General features: G+C 42.0%; 1 protein-coding gene across 9 annotated transcripts in view; it reads right to left on the bottom strand.

Annotated features, from left to right (window-relative positions):
- Window positions 1-16,164: 16,164 nt before the first annotated feature.
- Window positions 16,165-23,812, bottom strand: part of TNS3 (tensin 3) — a 352,619-nt gene continuing 344,971 nt past the window's right edge. For all 9 annotated transcript variants that reach the window (XM_073332748.1, XM_073332750.1, XM_073332751.1 and 6 more), the window contains 4 exons: window positions 23,380-23,548; window positions 21,767-21,835; window positions 21,621-21,647; window positions 16,165-19,987 (listed from right to left, as the gene is read on the bottom strand). In XM_073332748.1, coding sequence (XP_073188849.1) covers window positions 19,843-19,987; window positions 21,621-21,647; window positions 21,767-21,835; window positions 23,380-23,548 — 410 coding nt within the window. In that variant the 3' untranslated portion in view covers window positions 16,165-19,842. The remainder of the gene's footprint in view (window positions 19,988-21,620; window positions 21,648-21,766; window positions 21,836-23,379; window positions 23,549-23,812) is intronic.

Raw genomic sequence — 23,812 nt, 5'->3', positions numbered from 1 at the left:
AGTCTCATTATTTTCTGAGGCCTGACTTGTGATTTTTGAATGCTTGGGATTGGCAGTATTCCATGAAGACAAAGTATAACAAATCACAACAGTTGTGAACAATCAAAATCTTTTTTGTTTTGTTCAATTTCCTGTTTATATTCATATCCATGACAGTAATTTTAAAATGGATTTATAGGCCTTTTTCTGTGGTGCTGCTTATTGTGCTATATTAGCAACTTATAAATATTAATGAATGTATTCTCATTACACCTCTGTGAAGCAGGATGGTAGTGTTATCACTATTTTACAGATGAGAAATAGACAGGTAGACTGAGACCCTGAGTCTGCAAATAAGTTGCTTAACTAGACTACTGCAATTGAAATCAGTGGGGTTATTCATGGTAGTAAAGTTAAGCATTGTACATAAACATTTTCAGGATCAGGGCCTAAGTTATGGTCAGATTTTTAGAGATATTTAAGCATTGCTCTACTCAGTGTTGCAACACGTAACAGATGTGGAAGCCTAAGTACCACTGACTTTCAATGAGACTTAGGTGTCTACATCAGTGACATCTTGCAGTGCTGAGAAGAACAATGTCTAAATAGGTTTCAGAGTAACAGCCGTGTTAGTCTGTATTCGCAAAAAGAAAAGGAGTACTTGTGGCACCTTAGAGACTAACCAATTTATTTGAGCATGAGCTTTCGTGAGATACAGCTCACTTCATCGGATGCATGCCGTGGAAATGTCTAAATAAGTTCAAAAATATGGGCCTAAGAGACTTGCCCAAGGTCATGCAGGAAATTTAACTTGTGAAAGAGCCAGACATTGAGCTCAAATCTTCTGAGTTCCAGTCTAGTGGGTTAACAATATGATCTGCCTTCTTCTCTAAGGAAACGTTGCTAGTTCAAATATAACAAGTGTTGTGAGCTTTCACAACTGAATTGCACTGCAGCATAGAACCCATTTGGAATATGTGTCCTTTCTCCCGACCCCTTGCCAAAAATCCCATACTGCATCTCCATCTGTGATGACTTAGACCTCAAGCCTGCAAACACTATAATGCTTAACTGTACTTACTGAGTAGGCCTTTTAAATCAATGGGGCTACTCACATGAATAAAGTTATGAGCATGGAAAAAGTTTTCTAGATCAGGGTCTTAGCATCAAGGAGCATCATATGTCTAATGTGCTAGCCAAATATATCTGTAAGCAGAATTCTGCTCCTTTCAACATGTCATTCTACCAAGATAAAGAGTGTGACTCTAGCATGGAGTTTGTTATAGAAAAGGGCTGTACATTATTATTAATTTCAGGGGACATAAACCACATTTCTCCTCCCTAGCCCCCACATTTTTCTGTGAAACACATGTGGGTGCTTCTTCCCAGAAACAACCATAAAAACAAAAGCAGATGTTGACAAGTTAATTAGAGAATACAAGTTCAAACACACCCAGAATGGGGTGTGAACAAATGCATAATGCACCACTATTGATCACTGAGCAAACATGCTACTGGCTAGTCATTGCTTTTAATATTTTCAAGAACGGCTTTCTGATTTTAGGTGGCCCAGTTTTGAGGAGAGACGCTGACACATCTTGGCCCTGATTTCCAAGAGTACACAGCCCCCAAATCCCCCCAGTTGATATTCTAGTTGCCCAGCACTTTCTGTACATCAGGCAACAGCTGTCAAAAGTTGGGATCCAAAATTTGAGGGACTCAGTCAGCACGTTTGAAAATGTTGGCCTTAGTGACAATTCATAAGAATATATTTGTGTTATTAATCACATTGATCTTTATTACAATAGTGCCCAGACTCCAACCAAACCCCACTGTGCTAGGCACTGTACAAACTAAAAGTCATAGATAGTCTCAGCCCCAAAGAACTTACAATTGAAATAAAACATCAGAAAAGGTGTAGCAAAATAAATAATCTTGTAAAAAAAAATCTCATTTCTTATCCTACAATAGAAATTTAAGAAGAGGCTAATTTAGGGTCCTCCTACACTGGTATCCTTTCTTCTTAACCAACCAATACCAGACGTGTCAGTGGAGGGTGTAAAAATCCCCACAAAACATCCAAATGATCAAATTTCGTACCACAGAGGAAATTTCTCGCTGGCCCCAACTGAATAAATTGGATTTTGCGCTTACGCTTGAGCACTGATAACCCCAGTGATGTGATCCTGGCTACTAGATCAGTGCAGTAGAATTTGTTTTCATCTGAAATTTGCAATCATTTTTTGAAGATTGTGATATTGTTCACTTAAATAATATCCTGCCGGGGGGTGTTCCATGGGTTAATTAAATATAATCTAAAAAGGGAGTTCCGTTTTAAATGTGTTGCCTCTAAATTCAATTAAGTGTCCCTATGAATAAAGCAACCTTCCTCTTACCCTTATGTGGATTAAGCTGCATTTGATACAACCCAAAACTTCCATTTTGTGGGGAAATCAGTTCAGGGGCTATACCGTGATCAGACAGGTGAAGCTCAAGCACAGTACACTTCCGATTCATTACCAGTCACAGGATGAGGCCCAAGGAATGAACCTAATTTAACAGCTTTGGATGATAATAGTGCCTTTTATCACAACAGCCACTGAGCAGAAACATGGCAGCTTTTTATAAGAATATGGCAGCATCACAAAGCAGCAGTAGGGAAGATTACCTTTCAAAACACTGATATCACATTCAGAAGAAGTTAGGTGGGGAGAATATAATCACCCAAACTGAAGTCTGGTCAGGGATAACACCCGATTTTTGCAGAAGTGCCATGACTACTTTAATGACCATCCACAGTAAAGAGCTCAGCTTCACATCTTCTTTGAACATGGGAACCTCCAGCATGGAAAGTTTCCTCAGACATCAGACAGCACTATGTAATACTGACGCTACACATAAAGCCACCACTACCCATTCTTCTCCATTCTTCTAGCACTTTGGTTTCCATTCTAAGCCCCCCACTTAGCTTGTGAAAGCTGTCACATTTGAAGCCAAAGGTGGCAAGAATAGCATCTACTTCAGAATCACACACTTTGAACTTACTATAAATTGACAGTAGGCAGATATTATTGGACAACAATATGAATACGATTCCTTAAAAGAGTTATTATGCTAAGGCTCGTCAGACACCCAGCTTTTTTCCAGAGGTTTTTCTTGCTCCAGCACCCCCACACACACATGCCACCTTCTGATGCTAGGAGAAAACATAACTGAAATCAAAATACTTACTGACTAGAAGGAAGAAAGGTGCAGCTTGCAGCACTCTGCCAAAAAAAAAAAAAAAATGGCCTCTTTAGGGGGTGCAAAAGCCTGTGTCTCTGAGATTTAAAGGGGCAACTACAAAATGCTTGGCTCTCCCAGATTTAAAGGGCCAGGTGTCAGAAAAGTCTTGTTGGGAAAGACCCTTATAAAATGCTAACAGTGGTGACTGGGAAGCTAAGGAGATTCTAATATGCCAGTTAAAAGGGCTTCACTTGTACTGCTGCTCCATTATCCTCACATTGTCCCTTCAGTCTCCTATGCTCACTCATAGACACATAGCATGCCACTGCTCCATTCTCTCTGACACACTAGAACCCCTGCTACGGATGGCCAGAGAGCAACAATTCAAATTCATGACAATTTATGAGATTTTGACATTTGTTTTGATTCTACCCTGGAATGAAACCAAAACCTTTCTAACGTTTTTACATAAGCAGAATTGTCAAAATCATAGAATCATAGAATCATAGAATATCAGGGTTGGAAGGGACCCCAGAAGGTCATCTAGTCCAACCCCCTGCTCAAAGCAGGACCAATTCCCAGTTAAATCATCCCAGCCCGGGGTTTGTCAAGCCTGACCTTAAAAACCTCTAAGGAAGGAGATTCTACCACCTCCCTAGGTAACGCATTCCAGTGTTTCACCACCCTCTTAGTGAAAAAGTTTTTCCTAATATCCAATCTAAACCTCCCCCACTGCAACTTGAGACCATTACTCCTCGTTCTGTCATCTGCTACCATTGAGAACAGTCTAGAGCCATCCTCTTTGGAACCCCCTTTCAGGTAGTTGAAAGCAGCTATCAAATCCCCCCTCATTCTTCTCTTCTGCAGGCTAAACAATCCCAGCTCCCTCAGCCTCTCCTCATAACTCATGTGTTCCAGTCCCCTAATCATTTTTGTTGCCCTTCGCTGGACTCTCTCCAATTTATCCACATCCTTCTTGAAGTGTGGGGCCCAAAACTGGACACAGTACTCCAGATGAGGCCTCACCAATGTCGAATAGAGGGGAACGATCACGTCCCTCGATCTGCTCGCTATGCCCCTACTTATACATCCCAAAATGCCATTGGCCTTCTTGGCAACAAGGGCACACTGCTGACTCATATCCAGCTTCTCGTCCACTGTCACCCCTAGGTCCTTTTCTGCAGAACTGCTGCCTAGCCATTCGGTCCCTAGTCTGTAGCTGTGCATTGGGTTCTTCCGTCCTAAGTGCAGGACCCTGCACTTATCCTTATTGAACCTCATCAGATTCCTTTTGGCCCAATCTTCCAATTGGTCTAGGTCCTTCTGTATCCTATCCCTCCCCTCCAGCGTATCTACCACTCCTCCCAGTTTAGTATCATCCGCAAATTTGCTGAGAGTGCAATCCACACCATCCTCCAGATCATTTATGAAGATATTGAATAAAACCGGCCCCAGGACCGACCCCTGGGGCACTCCACTTGATACCGGCTGCCAACTAGACATGGAGCCATTGATCACTACCCGTTGAGCCCGACAATTTAGCCAGCTTTCTACCCACCTTATGGTGCATTCATCCAGCCCATACTTCCTTAACTTGCTGACAAGAATACTATGGGAGACCGTGTCAAAAGTTTTGCTAAAGTCAAGAAACAATACATCCACTGCTTTCCCTTCATCCACAGAACCAGTAATCTCATCATAAAAGGCGATTAGATTAGTCAGGCATGACCTTCCCTTGGTGAATCCATGCTGGCTGTTCCTGATCACTTTCCTCTCATGCAAGTGCTTCAGGATTGATTCTTTGAGGACCTGCTCCATGATTTTTCCAGGGACTGAGGTGAGGCTGACTGGCCTGTAGTTCCCAGGATCTTCCTTCTTCCCTTTTTTAAAGATTGGCACTACATTAGCCTTTTTCCAGTCATCCGGGACTTCCCCGGTTCGCCACGAGTTTTCAAAGATAATGGCCAGTGGCTCTGCAATCACAGCCGCCAATTCCTTCAGCACTCTCGGATGCAACTCGTCCGGCCCCATGGACTTGTGCACGTCCAGCTTGAAAATGTCCATTTTCAGATTGAAACTTGATCTCTGTGACTGGGGAATGTACTTGTGTGCAGCCTTGTAGTTAGGCAAATAGCTGGGGATGTGGGAAACCCAGGTTCAAGTCCTGGATATGCCTGATTCAGAGCAAAGTTCTTCATTCCAGATCACTCTGAATGAGGCAGAGTAGAGACTAGACTATGGGTCTCCCACATCCCCACTTCATGGCCTAACCACTGGGCTGTAGAACATAAGACCATACATTTTTGATCTCAAAAAAAAAAAAGAAGAGTAACGGGAGTGAAATCAGAACTCCTGATTTGCACTGTCAGAATGGGCCTGTGGCTCCGCCCTTAAATGGACTGGCTTCCCGGGCAAATTCCAGGCTGTCTTCTGGGAGGTGGCCCTTCCCATGCTCCACCCCAAGGCCCCATTCCCGCTTGGCCTCTTCCCCCAAGGCCCCGCCCATGCTGCTCCTCTTCCCCCAAGGCCCCGCCCTTGCTCCACCTCTTCCTGCCCCTGCTCCGCCCCTCCCTTGAGCCCCCTCACCTGCTGCATGTGCCTCTTGACCCACTCCCCTGCTGTCACTTGCCCTTAAGGCAGGGAAAAAATGACAGGGGCAGAGAGGAGCGAGTGGCAGGCAAGGTGGCCTCGTGGGAAGGGGTGGAAAGGAGCAAGCAGCAGGCGGGGGACTTGGAGGAAGAGGCAGAGCAGGGGCATGAAGACGCAGAGTGTGGTGGCGCCTCGGGGAAGAGGTCAAGCAGGAATGGTGCCCCAAGGCCAGGCAGGGGTGGAGAGCATCCAGGGCCTCAGGGGGAGGAGGCCAAGCAGGGCCTCAGGGCGGAGGGGGACAAAGCCACAGTCTGGGTGCCAGTGGCTTCCCCCCGCTTCTAGGGTACTTCCAGCGCTCATGCCCAACCTGCCCAAATGCAGGAGTCACCCTATGTATTACTGCCTATGGTAATGCACTATTAGGAATGAATGTATCCTGTTAATTAAGTCTATGCTCTAGAATGCACCTTATGGTTTTATTTCCCATGTAGCCATTTGTTTCCAATACTTGCTACTACTTGAAGCTCTGTGCTTTGTTAAATAAACATATACTTGATTTCACTATGTACAAATCTAAGCCCTGTGTTTTAAGCAGAGTGGTGATCTGAGGTGGAACTGGCAAACTGGAATGCACTGCTTCTTTGGAAGCAGCAGATCAGAGAATACTGCCTGTGTCCTCCAGGTAGATGCTCACAGGGCTTGAGGGTTGGCATGTGCCTATCACTAACCATTAGAGTGACAGCAGGACCTGCAAGGCCCATAGGGAAAAGCTTGTGTTGCCTGTGGCTCGTGGCTCTGACCCCTGGAAGGCACAGACAAGGCTTTCTCTTGCTAAGGGCAGGCGGTAGCAAGGTCCCTCACAACCGTGGGTAGCATCACAGGCTGAACGAAAAGCTGTTGGATTCTGGGGAAAGTTCTCAGGGCCCGATCTCCTTACTCCAGTAGGTGTGCAACTCTCATTGACTTCAGTAGAAGTGCTTCCTGCATATGGCTTCCTGGATAGGACTTTCTTTTCACTGAGCTGGTATGAAAAGGTTGGGAACTAGCTTTCAAACGTATAAAGCAAGAGCATTGTCCTGCTATGGTGTTAATTCATAGGGCTGGGTTATTCTGCTGAGAATAAATGTTTAGGTGGACTAATTCCACCCCATTTTACAATCCCTGCCCAAAGTGCATCTTGTCTAGCAAGAATAGTATTTTTTTCATATAACGTCTCTCCGCAGCACACCTGTCATGTGAATTATGAGTAACTCAGTGCTCTTGTACCATGCAAGTGATCACAGGACACAGCCCATAATTTAGATTTAACGAGGCAGTTTTTGCACAGATATAAGCAGCTGCTAATTAAAACCATTTGACAATGAATAGTTATGTCCCTAAAATAATCTGACCATGTTATTATTGGAAAACATGAACAGAGCTCATTTTGCTTTTTCTAGAAATCTAAAGTTCGAAACATAAGAATGGCACCCCAAAATTACACTGCAAAAATGTATTTAAAGATAAAAACGGAAGTGATTTGGGGTGCCTCTACATTACCCCGGGCATGGAGCCCCGTCATGCTACAGGCATATCATAAGGCACTTGAGAACCAGGCACACGAATGTTTCGCCACACACTCCACAGGAAACTTCTACGTGAGGGGAAGCTGGGAATAGGGCTTGCAGTTCTGTCAGACTTGGGTGTGGCTTCACCTACACCAGAAGTTGCGGCATGGAAAGAAGAAAGGATAGACAGATACATTTAGCTGGGTGCAGTTTCCAGTCAGTGTGGGAGATAGGATTAAGTGGGAGTGAGAGAGAATCATAAGCGCAGGGAGCAGAACTGGGATAAATGCTAATGAGAGAGAAAGAGGGAGCATGGTGCAAGAGCAATGAGGGGCACTTTAAAAACACTCATCATTTTTCAGCCAGCAGCCTCGCTCTCCTCTCTGTGCTTACAGTGGTGGTTGGAATGTTTTCTGGGGAGTGTTCTTCAGCCTGAGCCAAGGGCTCTGCCAGAGACTGGAATGCGCTGATATGTTCCAGCTCAGTGGCCCACCATGAGGGAGCAAAGCACTTTACTGAGGGTGGGTGAGGGCTGATATTATTACACTGATTTAACAGAGGGGAAAACCAAAGCTACAGAGAAAGTCAGCAGCATAGCCATAACTAGACCCCAAAACTCTTTTCTCCCAGGGCCCTACTCTAACCATTAGGTAGCCCTATTTCTAGTATTTCTTGCAAGCTTGTTCTGACATCAATTAATATATGTGATGTGCTCTGAGATTCAAAAGGGAGCTAGTTGGGCAGTTTAGGGATCAATTGGGAACCGCCTAAACCTCAAGCCTAATAGAACTCCCTGCAGTCCCCCACTTGATTTGAAACATGGCCACTGACTATCAGTAGTCAGTTTTCTGTTTGCATGAGAGTCATTTAGTCCAAGTCCTACATGAATTATTTTTTCCAATATGATTTTATGAGACGCAGTATTGCAAGCTTTACTAAAATCCAGCAGCCATCTTCTTTTTAAACATAACTCTCTAGGGGATTGAATGGGCAGTTCTGCTTAAAAACTAATGGCCCAAAGCGTATTACTTCTACTGCACTGCTGCATCCACTAATTTCAGAGAGACAAGGTGGGTGAGGTAATATTTTGTATTAGATCAGCTTCTGTTGGTGAAAGAGACAAGCTTGCAAGGGACACCGAGCTCTTCTTCAGGTCTGGGAAAGGTACTCAGAATGTCACAGCTAAATAAAAAGTTGAACAGATTGTTTAGCATAAGTAGTTAACACATATTGTAAGAGACCATTCAAGGTGAAGTGGCCATTATCACCTGTGCAGTCATAGGTCAAAAAGAGGGGTTAGTGGGTTACAGATTGGTGTAATAAGCCATAGATCCAGTGTCTTTATGAAAACTATATCTAGTCTCTAGCGAAGTTATGAATTTAAGCTCTCAGGCTCGTCGTTTGAAAGTGTTGTGCAGGTTTCCTTTGAGACTGAAGACTGATAGGTCAGATATGGAGTGATTGCGCTGTAAAAAGTGTTCACCCACAGGTGTTTTTGCCTTTTATCATTTTCCTCTGTGAGTTCATTGAAGAGCGTAGTGATTGTCTGATTTCACCTACATCTTTGTTATTGGGGCATTCAGTGCGCTGGATGAAGTACACCACAGGTTGTGATGGATGTGTGTAGGATCCATAGATCTTGAAAGGTGTGTTGTGGATTGTATTGATGATTGTAGTAGTGGAGCTATGTCTCCAGGTTTTGCGTCTGGTGTTATGGCAGAGTCTAGTGCCCCTTTAAGTGAATGTGTCCAGGTCTCGGCGGAGTTTGCTTCTGGTGATGAGCTTGGTGAGGTTGGGGATTGTTTGAAGGCCAGAAGAAGGGATCAGAAATCAGAAAAGATTTCTTTCAGGATGTGGTCCCCATTGAGTATGGGTTGATAGATGACAACTAGGGGTGTGCGGTTAGAGGTGGGCTTTTTTTTTGTATTGAAGCAGTTCTCTTGGGATATTTGAGTGGCCCATTCCATGATGCGACCTACTTCTCTGGTGGTCTCCTTGTTTGTTTGGTGAAGGCAGTTTTACATGTTCTAAGGCAGGGGTAGACAACCTATGGCATGCGTGCCAAAGGCAGCTTGCAAGCTGATTTTCAGTGGTACTCACACTGCCCGGGTCCTGGCCACCGGTCGGGGGGGGGGGGAGGGGGCTCTGCATTTTAATTTAATTTTAAATGAAGCTTCTTAAACATTTTGCAAATCTTATTTACTTATATAACTAAACTATTGTTGTACGTAATTATAGACTTGTAGAAAGAGACCTTCTAAAAACATTAAAATGGATTACTGGCACGTGAAACCTTAAATTAGAGTGAATAAATGAAGACTCGGCACACCACTTCTGAAAGGTTGTCGACCCCTGTTCTAAGGTGTGTATCCTGGATTTTCTCTTCTGACCATATTCTTGGTATCTGAATGCGTGGCGGTAGATAGATTCCTTGGAGTGTTTGTGGTGGTTACTGGCTCTGTGAAGGTAAGGGTGGTGATCTGTGGTTTCTCATACTGTATATAGTTGTCTGTGGGGTTCCATTGTTAAAGCTCATCATAGGGCTTGGCTACACTTGCAAGTTAGAGTGCATTAAAGCAGCCTCAGGTGCCCTAAGTCCCGACCCGTCCACACTGGCAAGGCACGTATAGCGCCTGGACTCTGCAGCTGGAGCGCTCCTGGTAATCCACCTCCACGAGAAGCATAACGCCTGCTGCACCTGGGTTGAAATGCCCCAGTGTCAGTGTGAACGAGGGGTTGCATTACTGCGCTGTGATTGGCCTCCGGATACGTCCCGTAATCCCCTTAAGGCAAGTGGCCACTTTTGTCATTGTTTTGAACTCAGCTGTAGGAATGCGGATATCCCCTTTCAAAGCTCTGTTTCTGACAGCCAGCTGCTTATCTGCTCCGTGACAAAGCAAACCATTACTGTGGATTGTTGCTGCTGTGAGTGTGTGTGGGGGGGAGGGAGGTTGGTCTGCTGATGTCTTTTCTCACCCACCTTTTCTCTCTAATATCACAGGACCAACGTGGCTACAACACCACTGCAAATCCACTAATTTTGTAATCCTGTAAAATATAGGATTGCCAGACTGGATCACAGCAGTGGTCCATCTAATCCAACGGTGGTTAATAGCAGCTGTTAGAGATAGACTTGTACCTAGAAGCATGAGGATTTATATCCCTTTCAAAACTCGTGTGTATGTTTTTTTTTTTAAATATTCACTACTATAAATATGGATGTTCTTGTTAGAAATATGATGCTCAGGGTGTGTTTTTTTTTACAGTACGTCCAGGCTGTTGACCTCATGATATCTTGTGACAATGAGTTCCACAGGTTACTCATTTGTTCTGTGAAAAAACATTTCCTTGTATCAGTTTTGAAACTGCCACCTTTCTGTTTCATTGAATGTCTCCTTGATATATCAATCTCTGACAAGATACTTAACACAATTAATATTAACAATGAGGGGAAAGGAAAGCAACCGCAAATAAGGAAATAACAGACTAAAGACTATTCAGATATATTAGATGCATTCAAGCCAGCAGGGCCTGATGAAATTCCCCCTAGGATATTTAACACCTATTTGTAGCAATCTCAGACCATTAACAATTATCTTTGAGAACTCATGGAGGATGGGTGAGGTCCCAGATGACTGGAGAAGGGAAAACACAGAACCTATATTTAAAAAGGAGAACATATAGGACCTGGGGAAGTATAGACCATCAACTTAACTTAAAACACAGAAAGATACTGGAAGAAATTATTAAACAATCAACTTGTAAGCACCTAGGGGGTAATATGTTGATAAATAATAGCAATATGAATTTGTCAAGAAAAAACAAATAATGCCAAACCAACAAAATTTCCTTCTTTGACAGGGTTACTGGTCAAGTGGACGGGGGGAGCAGTAGATTTTAGTAAGGCTTTTGACATAGTCCTGCATGACATTCTGAAAGCAAAATAGGGAAATGTGATCTAGAATTACTATAAGGTTAGTGCAAAACTGGTTGAAAGACCATACTCAAAGAAAAGGAGTACTTGTGGCACCTTAGAGACTAACCAATTTATTTGAGCATAAGCTTTCGTGAGCTACAGCTCACTTCATCGGATGCATACTGTGGAAATTGCAGAAGACATTATATACACAGAGACCATGAAACAATACCTCCTCCCACCCCACTCTCCTGCTGGTAATAGTTTATCTAAAGTGATCACTCTCCTTACAATGTGTAAATGTGGTCACTTTGGATGGGCTATTACCAGCAGGAGAGTGAGTTTCTGTGTGGGGGGGCGGAGGGTGAGAAAACCTGGATTTGTGCTGGAAATGGCCCAACTTGATTATCATACACATTGTAAAGAGAGTGATCACTTTAGATAAGCTATTACCAGCAGGAGAGTGGGGTGGGAGGAGGTATTGTTTCATGGTCTCTGTGTATATAATGTCTTCTCCAGTTTCCACAGTATGTATCCGATGAAGTGAGTCATACTCAAAGAGTAGTTATCAATGGTTTGCTGTCAAATTGGGAGGGTATGTCCAGTGGCATTCCACAGAGGTTTGTTCTGGGTCTAGTAGTAGTCAATATTTTCATTAATCATTTGGATAATAGAGTGGCAAGTATGCTGATAAAATTTGTGGCTGACACCAACCTGGGAGGAGTTGCAAACACTTTGACGGATAAGATTAGAATTCAAAATGACCATAACAACTTGGAGAATTGGTCTGACATCAACAAGATGACATTCAATACGGATAAGTTCAAAGTACTACACTTAGGAAGGAAAAAATCAAATGCATGATTACAAAATGGGGAATAACTGGTTAGACAGTAGTATTGCTGAAAAGGATCTGGTGTCATAGTGGATCACAAACTGAATATGTCAACAATGTGATGCAGTTGCAAAAAGGCCAATAGCATTCTGGGCTGCATTATCAGAAATGTTGTATGTAAGACATGAGAGGTAACTGTCCCACTCCGCTCAGCACTGGTGAGGCCTCAGCTGGAATATTGTGTCCAGTTCTGAGTGTCAGACTTTAAGAAAGATGGGGATAAACTGGAGAAAGTCCAGAGGAGAGCAACAAAAACTGACTTATAAGGAAAGGTTAAAAAAACTGTGTATGTTTAATCTTGAGACAAGAAGACTGAGTGGGGAACTGATCAGAGTCTTCAAATTTAAGGGGTGTTAGAGGGAATATGGTGATCAATTGTTCTCCATGTCCACAGAAGGTAGGACAAGTAGTAATCATCTTAATTTGCAGCAAGGGAGATTTAGGTTAGATATAAGGAATAACTTTCCAACTATAAGGACAGTTAAACACTAGAATTGGCTTTCAAGGGAGGTTGTGGAATCTCCATCATTGAAGGTTTTTAAGACTAGGTTGGACAAACACCTGTCAGAGATGATCTAGGTTTACTTGGTCCTGCCTCAATGCCGGGGACTGGACTTGATGACCTCCCAAGGTCCCTTCCAGCCCTACATTTCTGTCAGTCTATGACTGATCTTTAGGACCAGGAAAAGGGGGGGAAAAAAACCCCTCTAGATCCAGGTTAAGTATCTCCGCAATATCCTTTGTGTTGAAAAGTGATACAGATTATTCATTTAGCTCCTCAGCAAGGTCCTTATACTTCTTAATTGCTCCCTTGTGTCCAGCTCACCCATTTGGTGTTTCTGATATACTTTAAGCATTTCTTGCTATTTGCATTATACCTTCAAATTCTCTTTTAGCCCTAGTCCTAATTTCCTTTATGTAGTTATAGCCTACTCTAACTTATGACACCCTTCTGCCAGGTGTCAATGACAGCAACAAGCTAGGTTCAGTCTGTCTAGGGGCGGGGGGGCACTGTCACAACAGTTCTCAAATCCAGGGGTTCTCAAACTTGATTAAGTTGGAGGGAGGTTACCAGTGGAGTTCCTCAAGGATCAGTTTTGGGACCAATCTTATTTAATCTTTTTATTACTGACCTGGGCACAAAAAGTGGGAGTGTGCTAATAAAGTTTGCAGATGATACAAAGCTGGGAGGTATTGCTAATTTAGAGAAGGACAGGGATACCCTACAGGAGGATCTGGATGACCTTGTAAACTGGAGTAATAGGAATAGGATGAAATTTAATAGTGAGAAGTGTAAGGTCATGCATTTAGGGATTAATAACAAGAATTTTAGTTATAAGCTAGGGACGCATCAACTAGAAGTAACGGAGGAGGAAAAGGACCTTGGAGTATTGGTTGATCATAGGTTGACTATGAGCTGCCAATGTGATATGGCTGTGAAAAAAGCTAATGTCGTCTTGGGATGCATCAGGAGAGGTATTTCCAGTAGGGATAAGGAGGTTTTAGTACCGTTATATAAGGCACTGGTGAGACCTCACCTGGAATACTGTGTGCAGTTCTGGTCTCCCATGTTTAAGAAGGATGAATTCAAACTGGAACAGGTACAGAGAAGGGCTACTAGGATGATCCGAGGAATGGAAAACTTGTCTTATGAAAGGAGACTCAGGGAGCTTGGCTTGTTTAGCCTAACTAAAAGAAGGTTGAGGGGAGATATGATTGCTCTCTATAAATATATCAGAGGGATAAATACCAGAGAGGGAGAGGAATTATTTAAACTCAGTACCAATGTGGACACAAGAACAAATGGATATAAACTGGCTACTAGGAAATTTAGATTAGAAATTAGACGAAGGTTTCTAACCATCAGAGGAGTGAAGTTTTGGAATAGCCTTCCGAGGGAAGTAGTGGGGGCAAAAGATCTATCTTGCTTTAAGATTAAACTCGATAAGTTTATGGAGGAGATGGTATGATGGGATAACATGGTTTTGGTAATTAAATATTCATGGTAAATAGGCCCAATGGCCTGTGATGGGTTTTTAGATGGGGTAAGATCCAAGTTACCCGGGAAAGAATTTTCTGTAGTATCTGGCTGATGAATCTTGCCCATATGCTCAGGGTTTAGCTGATCGCCATATTTGGGGTCGGGAAGGAATTTTCCTCCAGGGCAGATTGGAAGGCCCTGGAGGTTTTTCGCCTTCCTCTGTAGCATGGGGCATGGGTCACTTGCTGGAGGATTCTCTGCTCCTTGAGGTCTTCAAACTACAATTTGAGGACTTCAATAGCACAGATATAGGTGTGAGGTCTTTTTTAGGAGTGGTGGGTGAAGTTCTGTGGCCTGCATTGTGCAGGAGGTCAGACTAGATGATCATAATGGTCCCTTCTGACCTAAATATCTATGCATCTATGATTGAACCGCGACACCCTTCTGACAACAAAAATTACTACATGACCCCAGGATGGGGGACCAAAACCTAAGCCTGCCTGAACCCCACTGCCCCAGGAGAGGGGGTCAAAGCCGAAGCCCAAGGGCTTCAGCCCCAGGCTAGGGGCCTGTAACCCGAGCCCTGCCATCCTGGGCTGAAGCCCTTGGGCTTTGGCCCCGGGCCCCAGCAAGTCTAACTCCAGCTTTGGTGCCCCCTTTAAAACCCTCCTATGGGGTCCCAACCCACAGTTTGAGAACCATTGCTCTAATCCAAGTTCTCTTTAGCTCACACAGAAGCAGCCTGTGATCTTCTTAATAACCCAACCATTCACTTTAGGGCATTTCCAAAATTCATTGAACTGCCTTGACAAAGAAAGGTTTTGAATTTTTTTTGAGTCTGCTTTCAAAGACAAAATTACGCAGGTCAAGCTATTGTCCATGGAGTAGTCTGGTTAACTCTGACAAAGACCTTTCATGATCAGTTCCCAAAGCCTTATGCCTACACTTCACATCTGTCCTTAATGATGAACAACAGTCATCTGCATTGAATTAAAAATTCCCTCCCTTCTCTTCCCCATAGACTGAGCATTATCAACACTTTTTCTTACTGCCTCAGAAATATGGAATTACAGCTTCTACTTACTGGATTCTTAAATTATATGACAAGTATCAAATAAATACAAAGCTATATTTCCCAGAAGGTCAGCTGGTAGCTTAAGTTACTAAGTACAGTATAGTTCAAATATTGATTACCTTATATAGAGCAATTCCTAAACCCTAATGAAAATGCAATATATAGACAGCCAGGAAATCTAACAACTGCCCTGATGCTCCATAGTGCTAATTGGAGTCTTCCTGAAATTCAGGATTTCTGTGTTGATTATAAAGAAAAGGGTTACTCCAAACTGTACTTTCAATAAAGCAACTGTTTTCACCTCTAATGGAGTACCGTTCTGTTCTCTCTTTCACTTTTATCTTTGGTTTATTTTAGGGGGAGGGTAGAGGTTCCAAAGAAATCCCCGTCACATTCATTTCCCCGTCCGCAGCATAGATCTGATGAGAGAAAAGTAGTACACAAAAATCTTTACTGGATCAATGCACTAGTCATCGCCAGACATAGTGATTATAATTTGATCTGTGTGTTCCCATATACTCTCATTCTTATAGCGCCATTTGTAGTACAGAAAGCCAGAGAGTGGGAAACCATGGGTGGGATTTTAACAAGAACGGCGTGGGCCTCACCTCTCCCACTGAAGTAAATGGCAGAACTCCCACTGATTTCAGTAGATGCAGCACTGGGCCAGCTGAATGGTTTGAAAGTCATATTCCGCTGCGTGAGGCAGGTGAACGATCGTCTCAGTTAGGCTACAATTCTCTGCGGCACAGGTCCTATGTCATAGTGACAGCCTTGATTAGGGGTTATTATGACAGAGGACACAAAACCTTGGCTCAAAATGCCGCTAGTCAGAGGGAGCAGCACGAAGCCTGTCATCTGGGGAAGGTTATTCAATCACTTCAAAACGGACCATTTTCACACTGTGCTGTGAGATTTCAAATTTATAATTTTATTATCATCTGAATAGAGGTGATATTTAAAAAGCAGAGAAAATGACTATACAAAGAATTTATAGAACATTCATTTACATACTGGAGACTTTTTGTTTGTTTTGTTTTTTACAGTTTCAAGAAAAAGGCAAAAAATGTTCACTAATAGGTAAGGCAGAGAAGGAAACATTAAAATTTTAAGGATACTTTTGGATACATGGGAACCATTTAATTAAAAACCTTTAAAAACATGGCTTTCAGCATTTTTGTAGTTTAACACTGTAAGATTATAGTAGCACATTTAACAAGCAGGTTAATAGGAGCGTGGTTAAATACACGAGGCAACTTTGCTGGCATTACTTATGAGACTGCATATACACATCTATCAAAATCCTTAGAAGGAAAGTGCTATACTATTTAGTCATGTATTTACCATGAACCAAAGTTGTATGAATGTGTTTATGTATATACTACACAGTTATATTTACTGTACTATTTTGCTTTGTGTTTTTAAATATATTCCATATGAAAACAAAGCATGTAATATACCATAAAAAGGAACACACATAAGAAAGCGTCTCTTAGTAACTATGGCAATTTCCTCCTTCCCATTACTCAGTGCAACCTAAGTCCCCAAGTAAGCACCTTGAAGAGCCCAGACCGGAATTCCTAGTGCTCCTAAAAGCCCACCAAATTCAATAGGTTTTTAGAATTCACAAGGAATGCGGAATAAGGCCCACAGTAGCAAAGCCTGTCTATTGGAAATCAAACTTTCCATCCTTAGCGGAATGGGGCCAAAGGCTGCACAGTGGCTGACACCAGCTTTTATGGGGACACGCAAACCTAACTTATCTCACACAGAATCCGAGAGCCATAATTCACATGATGGGTTAGACTGAGTGTAGGTGTGACTCCACTGATGTCCCGAGTGAAGAATCTCCAGCTGGAATGCAGGAGAAATTTCAGTTGAGAATATTCAATAAGTTCCAACTGGCCAGCTAGGTTTCAGAACCGAGTAATGGATCTGTCAGCCTTCTGGTTCCTGAGGATGTGGGTCCTCCAAATGAAACCAAAAGAGACCAACATTAACCAACAGAGACCAATTTGTTTATTCTAATGGAACCCACCAGAATTCCTACTTGGCCCACTGGTCCCAATGTTTTTGAAAGGGATCAACGTTACCAAATAAAGAATCACACTGCATTCTTTTTAGATGGTACAAAACCATTGTTTGATTAATTAACCTGTTTGATGGAAGAATGAAAATATTTGGTACAAATCAGAGGCACTTGCCATTGTTGCTTCAATGGTAGCTTTACTTTGAACTGCCTAACCTTTCTATATACATACAATGCCCACTGTTACTAATGTAAGCCACTTCCTGGTCCAAATACATTAATTTGTAATCTTGCCCCAAGCCCCCATACAAAAGTACACAATTATTTATACTGAATTCATGGTTATACAAATAATTTGGTAACAAACTTTGTCCTTGGCCCCTGCATAAGGTGCCTGTGGTTCTTCTAATTCTAAAAAAGGAGTCTGTTAATAAAAGTTAGAACAACTTGTGTTAGGACCTTGATAATCACTACAAAAGGTTTTTTGCCCCCCCCCCGCTCTCCTGCTGGCAATAGCTCACCTTAAGTGATCACTCTGGTTACAGTGTGTATGGTAACACCCATTGTTTCATGTTCTCTGTGTATATAAATCTCCCCACTGTATTTTCCACTGCATGCATCTGATGAAGTGAGCTGTAGCTCACGAAAGCTTATGCTCCAATAAATTGGTTAGTCTCTAAGGTGCCACTAGTACTCCTTTTCTTTTTGCAAATACAGACTAACACGGCTGCTACTCTGAAACTTGTGTGTGTGTGTGTGTTTGTGTGCGAATGGTTTTTGGATCAGGATAGGTAGGAAGTTCTTATTTAAGCCAACTCTATAATTTTTCCTATCCCTCCTAACTATTGTCTGGTAAAAAGAGACTGAAGCAATTTAAGTCTCAGAGTGGGGATAGTTACCACTCAGCCCACTGTCTCTTGTGACTGTGTGCACAGAACCCTGCACCATTGTATACATCAGGTCACTGATGTGTAGATTTGGCCCTCAAACCGAAGGAACAGAAGTGTTTGGCATGTCAAACAATTAGGAATTTCAGTTGTCTGTAACTTCCAATTCCTGTTTCTGGCCCTGATCCTGTTCCCTTTGGGTGAATGGGAATTTTGCAATAGACTTCAAATGGGCCCTCCGCTCTCACAGAAAATTACTACAAGTCACCTACCCTACTTTATAGTATATATATTTTTGTTATAAAACTAACTATAGCATTTATAACATTTAGTTTTATAAAATACAGATGCCACTACGTTGGCTTACTCGGACATATGAAGGACACGTGTGACAGATTGTTTTGGACATGGATAAGAGTAACAAAAAATATTCTTTTCCCTTTTGGATTTCTTGACTCAAGAAATTATTTTAAAAATTCACCTATAAAATTTAACACTAATCCATACAAATTGAAAAACAAAAAAACGAAACCCCACCTTTCATTAAAAAAAAAATCTATCAAAAAGAACCTATGTATGTAAGAAACTATGAGGAGGGAGGACCGATTTCATAGTCAAAGCATTATTTCAGAGACACATGAGCTAGGAAGTGGTTTAATACCGTAAAACAAGAGTCTACATGTGAAACTCTACCCTATAGTAAGGCACATGCGACATACTATACTTATGCAAAATAAAACTAAGAAGGCAAAGATCATGAATGGCTTTACTATAAGAACACTCATATATCAAGATTTGACGTCTACTATAAATAATCTGGCAGAGGCAAAAATATAAATTATATAAAATCATTTTCTTCTTTGCTTTTCCCTCATTTTTATCCTGTGATTATTAAAATACAGCATCTTTCCTGCTTAACTCTTCATATAAAAATAATAACAAAAATACCATTAACAGAATACATCAAGCTTTCTCCACACGACTCTTTTTGGTTATCCCTCTCCCATTTAAAATTATACAAGCTAAATAAACTCAGCCTTCTTTATACTAAACATGGAGTAATGTCCCTGGAAAATCCATGTCTCTGCACCATTTTTAAAAGAAATCAACCTGCACTAACCTTTCCCTAACATACATCTTCCCCCTTCTCAGTCAACTCCCACCATTATCATATAAAGATGAAGGGAAGAGCAAATGGTCCCTCACAAACCACCACTCTCTTAAGAGCATCGGTTTGCCAGGCCTATAGCTACCACTGATGCAACTGTGGCAAGTGTCTCAGAGAATGCTTGTGGTTCTAATAAATTTTCCTACAGGAAAAAAAAAAAAAAAAAAGGCATGATCTAATGAGTTGGCAAATTCTTCCTTTTCTGATACAAGATGGAAAATGGTGCGTGAAAATATAATTAAAAACCTGCACTATAAAGCCTTTCTTCTCTGTTTAATTCAGACATGGATTATGCGGGTTTTGGTGCATCCAACTGCATTCACTCACAATTTTGCCCTTTGATGTAAAATACAATGCTTTGATAGGTCAGAGGCATCTTCAAAGAAAGGATCACACTCTTTGTAACATTATGCAGATGGAACATCCTCTGCTTTCCTTCTTGGGAATGGTTAGGTTTGGATAATGTAGCTGCAAACTCCCAAGAACGCTTTTTCTCCCACGCTGCCTTCCCCCAGTCAGTGAAGAGCTCTGAACCAAAGGCTAGGAAGGCTTCAGATTTTCTTCTGGGAACCAATCATGACCTTTGATACAAAGTTCACAATGGCACTGGCAGGTTGCTCTGGATCGTGCTCTGCAAACAGGTGGCACACGTTATCCGTGGCGCTGCCTTGCTTCCTTGCAACAAATCCGAACACTCTGCAGGAGGCAAAAGCAAAAACATGTTACAGAACAGAAGGCATCTTATTTCAAAAAAGCAAAAGGGTTACTTTCTTCCACCAAACATTACTTTTTGAAAAAGAAAGTACTTTGCTGCAGAGTTCCAGTAATTGCACCTACTTTTGTCACACCAGTTTAGAGAGTTAGCAACATCTGACTTTGATTGCTGTTACTGGAGACCATGTGGTTCAGCAGTAGGTAGAGCACAGGACTGGGCGGGGGAGAGGTCAGGGGAGAGAGAAATCAAATGACCATGTTTCTATTCCTGGCTCTGTCACTGACTCACTCTAAAACTCTGGACAACTCACTTAGACTTACTATTTAAAAAGAGTATGCTAGTTTTGTGTAACGTGTTCTGGCGTGACACAACTAGGTCCTGAATTGCAGAGGTGCTGAGCACCTAGAACTCAACTGAAGTCAATGAGCACAGTAGAATGGACTTAGGCACCCCTTCCACCCCTCAATAGCTGCTCCCCCTACCCCTTCCTTCCACTTTTCTAACTAATAAGAAAGCTCTTAATTTAGAAGACACCATACAAACGAAGGTGTCTAATGCTGAAGTCCATCCAATACCCGAGGCGAGTGACTTTTTTAAAATGATCCTAGAAATTATAGTCCTCTCAGACAGAATAAGATGAATGAAAGTTTCCCTATAACGTCCATCCAAAATGCTTCAACTCACAACTAGAAAGGATCCATCTCTAGGCAATTTCTATCCCCAGATACTTTAGTTCTTGGCCTTACTGATCTGCCAACAAAAAGGTACCATTGTGGCAGTGTTTTTTACTATGTGGGTCCTTATTCCCTCGGAACTGGACTGGACCATTTAACTCATTCCACATTAACCAACAAAGAGTTAACAACTTCAGTCAATCCAGCCTGGGCCAGATTCAGACTGGCACCGTATAGATGCAAGGTTCTATTTGTATCCCATTACCAAGCCTCCTAACTATCTAATCCCTCCCAAGCAGCATTTTTAATATCTATTGCACTATTTATGGAAGGGAGAAGTGAAAGAGAATATAGAGAGAAAGACACTGGGTCCCTTTTCCATATGCTGTGGGAGTTCCAAAAATATCCCATTTCTGCAAATGCTAAATCAAAAAAGAAAAGTTGGTACCAACAAGACTGTCTACTATCAGGTAAAACTGCAGGTAATGGCACTTCAATATTTTCAGCACAACAGATGAAGTGAGTGAGAGTGTGTGTGTATGTGTGGAGCAGGGAAAGCAGTTAAATGGGGGCAAAATTGTTATGACATAATAACATTAGCATGGCCTCAAATTTCCTGTAGCAATTATTTTAAACTTAAAATTCCCTAAACTACTCAAAGGAGGAAGCAAGAAACTTTTGGAGCTACTCTCCCTCAACACAATACCCTATCCAATACTGGGTATATTATTTCCACTTTAATGTGTTTTATGCTTTAGGTCTCCAGCAGTGCAACTCTTTAAATATATTTGGTTAAGGATTAAAGTAGGGTCTGGGAACTTAAGAAAAAACTTACAGCACATCATCAAGTCTGAAGTACTTTCCTAGGTTAAAATGCTGTTCTTAGTTGCGATACAATATGACCACGTAAATACACAGACTAGGACCACTATCAACTTACTTTGCTGAAGGTCCCTCTTTCATCCATCTTGTTGCATGAAGGAAGGGAGTAGCAAGAGGTGGGAAATACAAAGGAAAAAAACATTAGTTTGTTGTAGGTCAACATCATCAACAACATCTATTAGAAACAGCATTCATTGTCCTTACTTTCTGTCCTGTGGATCCAAAGCACAGAAGATAACAGTGTTGACTGGATAATGTCTTCGGAAAAAGAGTCTGATAGAAGAGAATAAAAGGAGTTTTAAACAACTTTATGACTCTAAAAGGATTCAAGAAATAGACTAAACTCCCTGGTCCAGATTGCCAAAAGCTCAGCTCTCATTTAGATACCAAAATAAGTAGCCAGATTTTCAAAAGTGTTCAGCACCCAGGACTCTGTCACAATAGGAGTTGCTGGGTGTTGAGGGCTTTGGAAAATATGTCAGCATATGTTACACAAGAGTCAAACTTAAGCGTTAATCCTTCCAGGTACTGAGTGCTGTTGAATGCTGTCAACATGCATGGTATAGCAGTTGAAGGTAGCAGCTTGGAAGATTGAACCCTCAGTGCAGAAATAAGGCTCATGGTTATGGTTCTATTTAGGAAGCATACCACTGTGCAACCACTCCCTTATTTAAATGTCTCAGTAATAAAAGGATCAGTAACATAAGGATGGAACTTAATAACCACATATTTTTAAGTTTAGTAGCTTATTCTTTCCTTTATGGCTTCTACATATTAGCAGAAATCAATCCTCTGCCAGGCGACAGGTTAAGAGACAAGGAAGTATCCCACCACAACCAAAAGAATAAACCCATGCTTGTTTTCCCAGTAGCTTAGAATAATAATATAAAGATAATGGCCCATGAGGGACAGGCCAGAAAACTCCCTTTCAGTGTTCAACTTGGTGCCAGAATTCTCAAACCTGTGTGTTTGAGGTTGGATACCTAAACAGAGGTGACTTGAACAGGAAATGCGAGAACACAGCACCTCTGAAAATCAGGCTATGTTAGGTATCTAAAGTTACCAACTCACATTTGAAAATTGTGGCTTATGGTTTGGCCTTCCAAATTCAGACTTAGTACAAATGACTGCAGCTCCTTTGAAATCAGTGGGTCTGAGTTTGGCCTGTAATTTTGAACAATCTTCCCCCCCTGTGTAGCTACCCTAGTAGTATTCAGCAAGTGAACATAATTTTTAATACAACAGTTTCCATGCACTAAGCACACCAAAGCAATATCTTGAATACAGATGGGGGTGCAGTGTCCACTTAAGCCAACACTGCTCTGCAATAGTGTACATAGGACATTACAGTCTGATTCAGTGAGCAGGATAGGTGGGGAGTGCTGGCCAGGGCACTGGAATTACCCTGTGCTCTGTTAGAAAATGTTATATGAGATCACTAAATTCCACCTACAGAACATCAGGATGTGGAAGGTGCCATTTGGATGAAGTGTTAATAGCTCAGTACCACATCAAGCCCAATCTGATGTGGGGCCTGATTCTCTACTTATTTAGATCAAAGAAACTGTGTTATTACTATATGAGCCATATGGAGACTGTAGAAAGGGATTAGAAAGAGCAACTCTACAGCAGTTTTATCAGTGTACAGCATTTAGGGTGACCAGAAGTCCTAATTTTATATGGATAGTCCCGATATTTGAGGCTTTATCTTATATAGGCACCTACTACTCCCCACCCCTGTCCTGATTTTTCACACTTGCTGTCTGATCACCCTAACAGCAGTGTCTGGCCAGAGCCAAAAACCCCACTTCACTTACTTTCTTTGATTATCTGTCAGTGTGATCCCCTGAGCAGACACCTTGAAATGGACAACAGTAGAGATGGGAGGCGGATCTTGCATCAGTGTTATGCTCAGGGCTTTCTGCACTGCCTGATAGCCTGTGAGGGACTCCATTTCCACAGAGTTCAGATACCAAACATTGCATGCTGTAAAGAACAGAGGATAGGATTCAAGAGCTAGGTTTGGTTTTGCTTAGTTGAGTCCTGTTTGATTCTTTTTGTTTCACAATTTTCCACCTTTGCCAACAGTCAGGCCGGTGGTGAAGAACTATTACTAACTAATAAGATGTTCTTGTTCCAGTGTCCCACTGTCATCTTCCCCTTCTGTTTTGTCTTGTCCCGTGGTTGTGCCTTAACACAAGATTGTCATTTTTTGGGGGGAGAGGCTGCCAATCTTTTTGCTTACATTTA

Source organism: Lepidochelys kempii, chromosome 2 (genome assembly GCF_965140265.1).
Source record: "Lepidochelys kempii isolate rLepKem1 chromosome 2, rLepKem1.hap2, whole genome shotgun sequence".
NCBI lineage: Eukaryota > Metazoa > Chordata > Testudines > Cheloniidae > Lepidochelys > Lepidochelys kempii.
The sequence above is the reverse complement of the archived record's forward strand: the minus strand, read 5'-3'. Positions and strand labels throughout refer to the sequence as shown.